Consider the following 12,318-nt stretch of genomic DNA (forward strand, 5'->3'; position numbering starts at 1 on the left):
TCGTGGGCTCAGCCTGTAATCCCGCACCTTTGGGAGGCTGAGGTGAGTGGAATGCCTGAGCCCGTGGGTTCGAGACCCGCCTGGGCAGTGAGACCTCATCTCTACAATAAATCAAAAAATCAGCCGGGCGTGGTAGTGCGTACCTGTAATTCCAGCTACTTGGAAGACTGAGGTGGAAGGGTCACCGGAGCCCAGCAGGTCGAGGTTGCGGTGACCGGGAGCAGTCACTGCACTCCAGTCTTGGCAACAGAGTGAGACTCCAACTCAACAAAAAATAAAAAATAACTGCTTTCAAGGAGGTTATATTTGAGGAGAAGACCAGGTTTCTGTTTGAAGCTTTCCTACCCTTGAAATCTATGTCACCTCTGGATCTTTAAGAATTATTGCAAAGAGGTTAGATAGAGTGACTGCTTTCTCTCCCTACCCTAGTGTCCATCTCTCGCCCTTGCCTGTCTTTCTAAAGTGATGGGGATGGCAGAGTTCCAAAAGATTTTCTCTACTTACTTTCTGAGATATAAGGTTCGATTAGAAAGAGAAACTGTGTATGTAAAAGAAAAAATATGTTACCATCTACTGATTAGGATTAACAAAAATAATTATCTATTTTCCTAATACTAAAAGTAATTTACATTTTGAGACCTCATCCACCTGATGACAGAAAACTTTATCTAGATGCATCCAAGCAGATTCAAAATCAGAAGTTTCTCAAGCACTTGCTTTTGAAAATTGAGTCACATTCAGGAATTTTTTTTTTCTCTCCCCTTCCTCCCTGTAGTAGAGTCTAAGCTCTGGGGCTTATGGAAAGTGGTAGCAAAAGAGGGATGTTCACCTCTCAGCTCTGGCATGTCCTGTGCTTCCATCCTCTGAAATGCACAGTTGTTTCATCAATGATCATGATTGCCATTGTCAGTCATCAACATGTCTGTTGGCTAGTTTTGTTGCCTTTGATGAAGCTGTTTCCCGAGGCTTCCAGGATCTCTTCATACGGATATTGCCCAAGAGATATACATCTCTCTCCAGCTTTTGGCTCAGAGGGTCCATGGCATCATCCACTGCCACACTCTTACTCTTGCAAGACTCCTATGGGAGTCTTAAAATTGCATTGACATTCTCCTACACCTCTCTAGGAATACAGACTCATCAGGTCCTCTCTCCTTCACCACCCACATATACTCTATTGCCCCATATCATTGTAACCAAGGGCACTTCTTTGGAACTTCCCACCATCCCAAGTACCCAAATTGGAAGTAGTCCCCATCCATACCTAAAAGGATGCTTGTTAGTCACCTCTTCTGTGACTGAATTGGAAGGTGTAAAGAGATTGGTGAGGTTTTCAGGGTCACACAGCTGCCTCTCCTCAGGGATTACTTCATGTCTAGAAAAATTTCACACTCATCAAGCATTCATTTCAAGTATTCCTGTCATTCATCAAGAGGGCAGCTTTTTAAACTTTAAGAGCCAAGAATTTTGAGACTGTTGATTGGGCTCCTTGGTGTGTGTATTTGGGGAATGTCTCTGGTAACATCTCACATGCTGCTCTGTTGCAGAAGCTGCCCCTTAGGCCTGTCTTCAGTATGATCCCATCTGTGCTATTTTCCTTGCTCTTATTTGGTTTTTGAGAAGCGGTAGGGTGAAGTGTTTGAATACTTCTTCTCAAATTGCTGAATTTCCAGATGTTTTCTGGAGTCATTTTTACTTTAATTTAATTTGTTTTAAATTCATATTTAACATCCTTAGCTCATAAACACTACAAAATTTAGGTTAGAATTACTGAATTATAATTAATAACCATGGATTATATATTAATGGGGAGTTGCTTTCTACAGACATGAATCTTACAGTCTGAGAGGATCTGAATCTTACAGTGAGTCTGCTCCTCGAAGTAAATTGAGTCAAACATTTTTTAAAAATCATAATATCTCCTTTTAACTGTAATAAAGCATAGGATATAATTGTTGCTCTTCTTATCTACCTTCCTGAAAGACATGCAGTGTTTTAAAAAATTATTACCTAGTAACCATGAGTTCTGTCTAAGAACTTGTCAAAAATATGCTTTGGCACTTTTTTCCTTTTCTATCCATTTTTAATGAAAAATAACAACAGTAAATTGAATTAAATGCCAGATTCACCACTGGAGTTCTTGTGCCTTTATGGTTTGCTGTTACAAAGTATCAATGACAATAATAGAATGCCTTTTTAAATGATTTCATTTTTTATTTTATCTATAGAAAAGGAACCACATATATCATTGTAAAACAGAATTAACTTGTCCTAAAGTAATAAAACCCAAGTGTCAGATTTAGTAAATCAATATTTTCTCATGAAGATAAGACACCTTCAAAAACAGCTAATTTTATGTTAATACTGGGTGGTCCAAAAAGATGAAGTATTGAATCAATTCTACATTTTTGGAGGGGCAGTGGAAAAACAAATATAGGAAGCAGATCAGCCATTATTGACTCTGGAAAAGACATAGTCTGTTAAATATTCTTCCCCTTAGGATTTTAGTGCGTGATCATGCAATTGCTTAGAGAGATAGGTAGGTAGGTAGATAGCTAACTAGCTAGCTAGCTAGATAGATAGATAGATAGATATGTTAGGAAATAGATACATGGAACTCAGACTTGGTTCATATTTTGAGAGCCTGAGAATCAATAAAAAATGCTTTAACAACAGTAATAATAGTAATTAAAAATTCATTCCGTAAACATTTGCTTTTCTTTATCTGCATACTTTATAAGCAACGATGATAATGGTGATGATCATGATAATGATACATTTTAAACGCTTTTGAGCTTTATTGCAGTTCAGCGAGGAGTTCGTTGTAGGCTCTAGTCTATGCCTATTTTTGTTTTCTTTTTACTTACTGGGGCTTCCATTCCTCACTTCTGTAAAATACTAGCAATCTTTACAAGTACTGCCTTGAGTAAATGAAAGCACATAGTATGGCAATACAATATAAACTCAAACTAACTTTCCTTATTTCATTACAGCAAATTCTTCGTCACTCTAGAGAAAACTCAACAAAAGTGATATTCCTTATTACTGATGGATATTCCAATGGGGGAGACCCTAGACCGATTGCAGCATTACTGCGAGATTTTGGAGTGGAGATCTTCACTTTTGGCATATGGCAAGGAAACATTCGAGAATTGAATGACATGGCTTCCAGTCCAAAGGAGGAGCACTGTTACCTGCTCCATAGTTTTGAAGAATTTGAGGCTTTAGCTCGTCGGGCACTGCATGAAGGTAATAGAAACCCAATGACATAAGAAATAAATCTTTAAATGGGGTTCCTTCTCTCTCGCTGCCTAGAACCCACTGAAAGATAATATCAAGCTGTCACAAGGTCTTCCCTGAGCATGATCCCCATGTGTCCTTGGGCTATCATGAAGTATACTAGAATTCATAAAGATGGCATTTGACTTTGCAACAAGAGTATTTGTTTTATTTTGTTTCTTAACAGCTGTGATATATTTTCACTAGTATATCCATATGCTCCCACCTAGAATCATTAGAATCAATGGAATGAATTTAGGTGTGTTTTGAGGCCACACACAGAGTGGGAAGACTTGACATATTACAGTTATCTGGACAGAGGAAGTAAACATTCAGAGACATGCACAGTGAATCTCATCAGAATGTTTCCAGAAATACACATGGAGATACAGGAACAATAAATACTTAACACTTACTTCTTAACCTGACAACTTGAAGATAAGTTGCTTATGTATAAGCTTAAGAGCATTAACCCCAAAAAGAAAGAAAGTCAGCAAATGCATTTTTTGTACATTATTTATAAGGATGTTTTGTTGTATAATTTAAGTTAGATGAACTTCCTATCTTGGTGAACCAGAAGAAAATGCAGACTCGGGGGGAGATCACAAGATATCTAGCCTCAGATCAAAGTGATGTGGCAGATTAGGTGTGCTCCTTGCAGGTATCCACGTGAAAGAGTCAATCTGAAGAGAAAATCATAGCTAATGAGGTTCCAAGAAATTAGTGATGTTCATAATAAGCCCTACTTATAAGTTAGTCCTACTGTAGTTTCAAGACAATAATTTAGGACAAGATACCACACCATAGCTATGGATACAGCAAACACAAATTTAAGTTTCTGAGAAATGATGCTGGCAAAAGTTATTAGTGGCTAGCATCTTAGTGAAGTGAGCAGGGACTTAGGGCAGGGCTGAAAAGCAACAAGAAAATAGGTTTAGGGAGTAAAGCATGGTTTTGGATTTAAGTTCTGGACTTGCAACTTAACAAAGTCTAGTTTTTAAGAGCTAAGTCTTAAAAATCTAGAATGCTTGGATTTAAATCTCAGTTTTGTGACCTTCTACTTGAATGGGTTTTGACAGATAATCTGTCTTTTATACTCCTTAGGATTTCTTGTTAGTAGAATAGGGAATGAGAACAGTACCCACTTCATAAGATTGTTACAAGGATTAAATGGGTTAAGACAGATGAAGTGATTAGAAAGTTATTAATGGTTTATTATTCTAATTTCTAAATAACTATCCACAGTGACAGTTAATTATTATTTTTAAATGATTAATATTATTTATTATTAATTACCTTAGGCATTTAACAGTTCTGAGCTTCAGTTTTCTCTCCTTTCAAAATGGAGAGTAGTATGTATCACATAGTTTGCTCAGGTGGATTAAATAAAATGTTTAAAATTCATCAAGTAGAGTATCTAGCACATGGTAGAAGTTCAGTAACTGTGACTACTTTTGTTTCTCTTTTTCTCTAGGAAAAGTGATGTGTTAAGTGAGAAAACGGGATGGTTGGAGTTGAGGATAATGGGTGTTACTAGATAGAATTATAATGTTATACATTTAATTATCTGTGTTGCAGAGGATAAATTTCCAGTCTTAATCTCTCTGTTGTAGGACTGGGGACTTCTGCCCTGATACAAGTTGACACAGAGACTAGGTAGAACACAGCCTTCAAGGGAATGATTTTGGTTTTAGAAGACACTACATTTATTACACTCAACTAATATCCAGAAAGTGTAATACTTTGGTTGAGTTTTCAGATTTGCTAAGAAGAAATTTTATTTTTATGAAGAAGCATTATTGTATCAAAGGAAGCGAGACTCTCTAAAGATATTTGAAAGTGGGTGGATCCACTTTTGGTCTCAAGACTATTTGTGTGTCTGGTCATTCTCAATAGTTACAAAATAACAGTTTTCCCCATATGTCATACCTCCACTTATCTTTCTTCAGGACCTGAATGCTAGTGCATCAGTGTTGACAGGTCTTTTTTTCTTGCTCCCTGAGTTGCTCTACTGCTAAATAGGCCTGTGTGTGGCCCAGTGTCTAAGTCTAGGGGCCTAGGTTGCAGATCTTTTACTCACACTACAGATATGGATGGAGTTTTAATAGAGTGCCTGGTTGTGCTGATCTCTTTCCCTTGGGACTAGCATCTTCCCTTTAATTTGCCACTATCTAAATGCAAAGGGACAGTTGTTCCATAATTGAGGCCATCACCAATCTCTTTCCCAGGTTTTCCATGGCAGCCCATGTGTCTTGCTGAAAATCACCCACTTGAATAACCACTAATGGGTCCACCACTATGTCTGCACCTAGGCCCATCCACCTAGCACTGGAATTTAGGCACAGACTTTTGGACTTCTTAAGCAGAATAAATGGACTTACTATACCTGATTCCCATCCCTTCTGGGGCAGTCATATTCAACCTTACCCTGCCCTGTCAAGGTACCTTCTGAATGACTCAGCAGTCCTCACTGCAGAGCATGCTCAAATACTAAGAATGGTTTCTATGTATATCACGTGTTACACTATTTAAAATGTAGGTATAAATAACATCCTAGTTTTATTATTTAGCTTATATAGTGCAGTTGTTCTTTAAATCTTTAATCAAATGACTATAGAAGTGATGGTTTTTATTATAAATGTAGCTCACAATCAACATCCTTATGCAGTGATCAAGATCGTGGCTTTATCTCTAGTTTTGAACAAGTATTTTGGAAATCTAGTTACTGCTGCCTGACCTCATCTAGAGACAGTGGAACGCTGCTGGTTGGAAGCCAGGGGAATGACCTGTAGAACTGACTGTGTTACTTCCTGCTGCATCTGGAGATTCCTTGTGAAAGGACTTAATTTCTGCCTGACCCTGTGTGGCCTTGAGAACTTATGATGAGGTCCCAGACTGAAATAACCTAACTGGCTGAAACAAATTCCCAGAGTGTGGTAGTGCAAATAACACACATTCATGTTTGGGTGGGAGTAGGAAGCAGTAGGGAATTAGAGGGATATGAAAAGATATTTTCTCCAGCTTGCATTTAAATTTTAATGACTGGAGAATGTAAAATTCAACTGTTACTCATTTTTTTTATTGCTCTGTCATATGTTATTGGTAGATCTACCTTCTGGGAGTTTTATTCAAGAGGATATGTCCCACTGCTCATATCTTTGTGAAGTCGGCAAAGACTGCTGTGATCGAATGGCAAGCTGCAAATGTGGGACACACACGGGCCAGTTTGAGTGCATCTGTGAAAAGGGGTATTATGGGAAGGGCCTGCAGTATGAATGCACAGGTGAGTCTCCATTGTGTGTGCAACTATATCTCTTGTCTGTTGCTGTGTAACAAACAATTCCAAAACTCAATGGCTTAAAAGAGTGTTTGTTATTGCTCGTGAGTCTTAGGTCACCCAGGCAGCTCTTTTTTGTCTCTGCTGTGATGACTCATGCATTTGCCATCATTGGTGAGTCCAGTAGGCTGCTGAGTGATCTCAGCTGGATTCTCTTACGTGTTCAGGAGTCTGACTCTAGTCTAATCTAAAATGGCTTTGTCTGGGATAACGAGGCTGTCCTTTATGTGGCCTTTCATACTCCATCAAGCTAACCCAAGCTTGTTTAGGTGGTGATGGCAGGATTTCAAGAGGGAGAATGGAAGCTTGTAGCCTCTTGAAGCCTAGATTCAGAACTGAGAGGGGAAAGGTTTAGGGGGTTTTATTTGTAATTTTTCTAATAAAATAGTCAAATCTGTTCTCTGGGCACTTATACCAAAATATGCCTCAGTCTCTCTATGAGATTAAAGCCAATGGAATTCTGGTCCCCATTCCACATGTAACTTGTAAGCCTGTCATGAAAAATACAACATTTACTTGATGGTTTTTTAAGCTTTTCATAATTCTCCACAAAGTTCATCAAAAAGTTGTACAAACAAAAGAAAGCTCCATATGATCCAACAGTCCCACTATGAGCTATATATTCAAAAGAAAGGAAATCAGTGTGTCCAAGAGATATCTACACTCTCATGTTTATTGTATCGCTATTTACAATAACCAAGATATAGAATCAACCTCAATGTTCATCACTGGATGAATGGATAAAAAAATATAGATACATATATATTTTATCTATTATATATGATATATATGGGATATATGTCTATATTATATTATATCATGATACAAAAAAATGGATATTTTAAGAGATGTGATCTAATGTATTACTTTTCAAAGTTGAACTAAGTTATGGTAGCCATATGTGGTATGATGTATTCTCAACCATGCTTCTGCCACTTTCTTTGTTCTGCTTCTTGCACGGTGATGCTGGCATTCATATGATTAATACCATCTTTTAAGCGAATGTCATCTTTAAAATGTGTATGCTTTTCTTGGCACCCCATATATGTACATAATGGAATACTATTCAGTCATAAAAAAATAAGGAAACTTGTCATTCTTGGCAACATGGATAAGCCTGGAGGACATTATGTCAAGTGAAATAAGACAGGCACAGAAAGAAAAATGTCACATGATCTTAGTCATCTGTGGAAGCTAGAAAAGTTCATCTCATAGAAGTAAAGAGTAGAATAGTAGTTACTAGGGGCTGGGAAGGGTAGGGAGTGGGAGGCTAGGAAATGGTTAGTTAATGGATACAGAACTATCACTGGGCAGGAAGACTAAATTCTAGAGTTCTTCTATACCCTTGTAGAGTGACTATAGTTCACAATAATTTATTGTATATTTTCAAATAGCTAGGAGAGAGGATTTGGGATATTTTCAACACAAAGATATGGTAAATGTTTGAGGTGATAGATATGTTAATTATCCTAATTTATCATTATATGTTGTATACATATTTCAATATATACTGTGTCCCATAAATATGTTCAATTGTCATGTGTCAATTAAAAATAATATTAATAAGTGGAATTTACTTCATTGACATTTGTGATTTTTTCTTCTCTAGGTTTTCTCAAAAGAATATCTTTATATTTTTATATTTTATTAAAGAAGCAAGAAGAACAATTTAGGATTCTTATACTCTACATTATATTTTAAGAAATATCTAATATTTAGAAATAGTATGTGGTTTTTCTGTGTTGGGTAACATTTTGTTTATTCTGTTTCTTACCTAAAAAGCAACAGTGTTTTTTAATAGCTTACAACTCTCCCAAGATTTGCTGCTTTTAAAAACTATATCCCCATGGAAATTAACACCCACCAGGGAAGTTAAAGAGGAATAGGTTTACTCTATTTTGTACCATGTGGTCATTCATTGCTTGTTTCATGTGAGAGTTATTTTATTTTGGCATTCGGTAGATAAGTCTGCTCTGCAACACAGAAACATGGTTCCTCCCTATCTATTCAACATGGTTTCTCACTTCTCTTCTCCTTTCTTCTCTCCTCCTTGTGGAACACTTCACTTCCTCATGCGTCATTCTTTTACTCTCTTTTATTCTTGATGCCCCTCATGCCCTTCCCTTAATTTTTTCTGCCTCCCTTGGCTCTGATCCCAGCTGGCAGATACATCCTTCCTGGGTCCAACTAGCCATGTTCACCCAGCAGAATCATTCCTTTCTTGGCTCTGTTCCCACCCCACCCAGCAGGATTTCTCACTTAGGCAGAACAAAGGGTTGGGGAAAATCAGCCCAACTGCCTCTGAGTTGGCAAAGTGCCTCCCCTTGTTTTTCCTCCCCTTGAATCTTCCCACACTCTCATCAACAGCCCAGCTTGGCACTCTCCCCAACCTCGCTCCCTTACTCCCCCATCCTAGCCCACCAAACCCAGGCAGAGGAGCTCATTTTTCTATGCTCAATGCTGTAGTCAGCATGTCTGCTTTCCGTGTGGTCCTAGACTGAACTACTCCCTGCCAACGAGCCTTGTGGCTGCCTACAGCCTCAGCCACTCTGTGCTGCGGCTCCCACTGTTCTTAGGCACTAGAGTCTTGTATCCCACGGGATAAGCTACAGGAAGAGAGAGGAGGCAGTTCACAAACCCACTGTCCCCAGTTACCCAAGTAGCTTTGCCTGCTGCCAGTAGCATTTTCCAGGTTGAAAGGCACAGCAGTCCATCAAATGTATTGCAATTGGGTGGGCCCATCATTAGCACATAGCAGAGGAGATTAGAGCATTTCTGCTGCTGGTTCTAACCCCAAACACCAAGCATAAAAGCGTTAGTTTATCCAGTTCTTCACTTAAATTAGTTAGTTTTAGCTTACTGGTACTCAGGAGTACTTTCTTTTATATGAGATTTAAATAGTTGTATTGATATAAATGTTCATATGATCACCTTCGGTATTTGTGTCTGCAAGATTAGGAAAAGTGGTAATAGAACTCCAAGACATGCATCGTGTCTTTGTGTAGTTGTAGGAGACAGCACCACTGGCTTCTCTGGCATACTAAGAGCTAAGGGAAAATATTATAGAGTTCCTCTGGCTTGAAAGACTCGTTATTACACTCTTTCAGGAAAGCAGAAATAAATCTTAGCGGTATATCATCTAATACTGAAAACCTGGAAGCAATGAGCTCCTTTAAAACTCATTTGGTCAATCGGTGTTATCGAGCACCTTCTCTATGCCATACCCAGTGCTAGGCATGAGGTAAGCATTCAATGGCAAGCAGACAGACGTAATCACCACTATCTTGGAACTGACAGTCTAACTACAGAAACCAATCAGTGATCACAAACAATGACATGTACTATTAAACAAAAATGCCCATGGTATGAAGAGTAGATGCCATGGAAGGTTCAAGTAAGAGAGCTCCTATTTGAAGGATGACTAGACCATAGCTATTTCATACCCAAAGAAAAGATATTAAATTTCATTCTGAATAGTTGGAATTCTGAGTATTTATCTTTACTGTAGAAACAATGCCTTTCAGAAGTAAATCATTCCTTTTCTGAGCCAGAAAGACAGAAAAGGACATTTTATATGCTCTAAATCCTGCATTCTACAAGAGGAAATTGAGACCCCAGGAAAGATGAGTAGTTTGCTCAAAATGACATATCCAGGCATCAGCAGAACCCAGGGAAGGATGCAGGACATTTTTTTCTAAGTCTTATTTCCAAGCTATTACTCCACTTATTTTTTCCATATTTTGAAAATAACTATTTTATACATTGCTTTCCAGAGGCCATAGATGCTGAACTATGCTCAAAATGTTTAAAAATGCAGAAATATCTGGCTCAAATTGGACCTCTGCTGTTTATAAACTATGTGGCTTTGGGCAACTTAATTTCTTTGGATTCTCAGTTTCTTCTGTAAAATGGACTTTAAAATGATATCACTACATATATATGCATACAAACATATATACTACATATCTATATGCATGTACATAAGTATATATAAATATATATAGATATCAATATATATAAATGTATATGGGTCTATAGATAGATAAGTGTGTGTGTGTGTGTGTGTGTGTGTGTGTGTGTGTGTGTGTGTGTGTGTGTGTGTAAGTGGTTGGGTTAGTTATTGAGAATATACTTAGAGTGCTTAGGATAGTATCTGAATCATCAATTCTCAGTCAGGGGTGACTTTTATTATTTATCATTATTATGAGATAATATAAATATTGTTATGAGAAAGCTAATGAATGAACATTAAAATAATTACTTCAAGTATGAAATCCTTGAAGGTTAAGTTACAACCATATATTTATAAATTTCACTGTTCTTGGTTAGACTGGAAATTGAGAAATTGTGCTGTGGGAAGGATGAGAAAGATCTATCCATGTAAGTGAACATCATCAGGAGTCCTTGCACTTACCAAAGGTTGAATACATTTCTGATATGATGATGTGCCATTGAATGTTGAGAAAGTAGAGGTTGTTTGCCTTGATTAGGGCAAAGTCACATGCTGAGACAAATTATTTGTTAATTAATTTAATAGAAAAGTAGAATATTGGAGTTGGTCCTAGGGTTTTTCTCATTGTTCTTCTGGAAGATGAGGAAGCCCTATCCCATGATCAGAGGGTAAATTTGTGGCAGGGCTTAAGTAGATTTAAGGTCTCCTGATTCCCAGTCCAGACTTCTTTCTTTATAACAGTCTGTCTCAAAGGGTACCCTTGAGACCAAAGAAAGCTGACCACCATGTGATCTCCTTTCTCCTCATTGTTTTGGGAGATTGGCAATCTGGGCTATCTGAATCCTCAAACCATAAGCTCCCAAAGTCCTGGCCAATGCAGTGACTTCCCTATAAATGAGCACTACTGTCACAGTAAGAAGCTTCATGGAAAAGATCTTGATGTACAAAAATATTTTAATAATTGTAGGTCTTTTCCAAATCAGTTCTTAACTTGAATGCAAGCCTGAAGGTATTTGTTAGAAATCACTGACAAGTAATACTTTGTCAAATAGTTCAATTTTAGAATACATTATATGTTTGGACTTTTTAAAAAAAATTTCCTTTGGCTCAAAAATTCTATGAGTTGGTTTCAAAATAATCACGTGCCTTTAGCTAGTGTTCTTGGAGAGTATGTGCTAATAGATTTTACAGAAGTGAGTACCAAAACTGCTTATGCCTGTATCATTCACTTGTATAATGGTGCTGAACACAGAAACTATATTTGAAGTTAAATGAACACAAAAAATATTGTTAGGGAAAGAGAATTTTTAACACAATTTTAATACTTATAAAACCATCACAACAGTGGTCCAGGCTAAGAAATCCAGTTCTGCAACCAAAATAAATTTTGAAATAATACAAATCATTTGCTTGATTTTCTCTCACTCTAAAATACGGGTATGTAGATCATGGTAATTCTTAAAATCTCCCTTTTTTCGTTTGCCCTTTCCCTTAGAAGCCACAACTCTCCTGTATTTGGCTCTGCAAATCCCCCCTCCATACACACATGGCTGCATTCCTCCAAAACCCTCACTCAAACTCTCTGTCCTTTTGTCCTTCCTTCTTAATTCTACATTGCTTGTTGGGGAACCGGAAATGGAAATTGTCTGGGAGCACTCACATCATATCAATGTTTTTTATATACCTTTTGCAAAGCATTGATTTACCACAAAAAATATATATATATACACCTATACACATATATACCTAT

General features: G+C 37.5%; 1 protein-coding gene across 1 annotated transcript in view; it reads left to right on the forward strand.

Annotated features, from left to right (window-relative positions):
• The window catches only part of LOC103254746 (sushi, von Willebrand factor type A, EGF and pentraxin domain-containing protein 1-like), a gene marked incomplete at its 3' end in the record, with an annotated part of 86,717 nt that overhangs the window by 29,449 nt on the left and 44,950 nt on the right, over positions 1-12,318 (forward strand). Inside the window, exons 2-3 of the mRNA XM_008052747.2 lie at positions 2,994-3,249; positions 6,386-6,562. Of these exons, the coding sequence (XP_008050938.1) occupies positions 2,994-3,249; positions 6,386-6,562 (433 nt within the window). The remainder of the gene's footprint in view (positions 1-2,993; positions 3,250-6,385; positions 6,563-12,318) is intronic.

The sequence above is a fragment of the Carlito syrichta genome, unplaced genomic scaffold, assembly GCF_000164805.1.
Source record: "Carlito syrichta isolate Samal-C Ts95f unplaced genomic scaffold, Tarsius_syrichta-2.0.1 Scaffold287436, whole genome shotgun sequence".
NCBI lineage: Eukaryota > Metazoa > Chordata > Mammalia > Primates > Tarsiidae > Carlito > Carlito syrichta.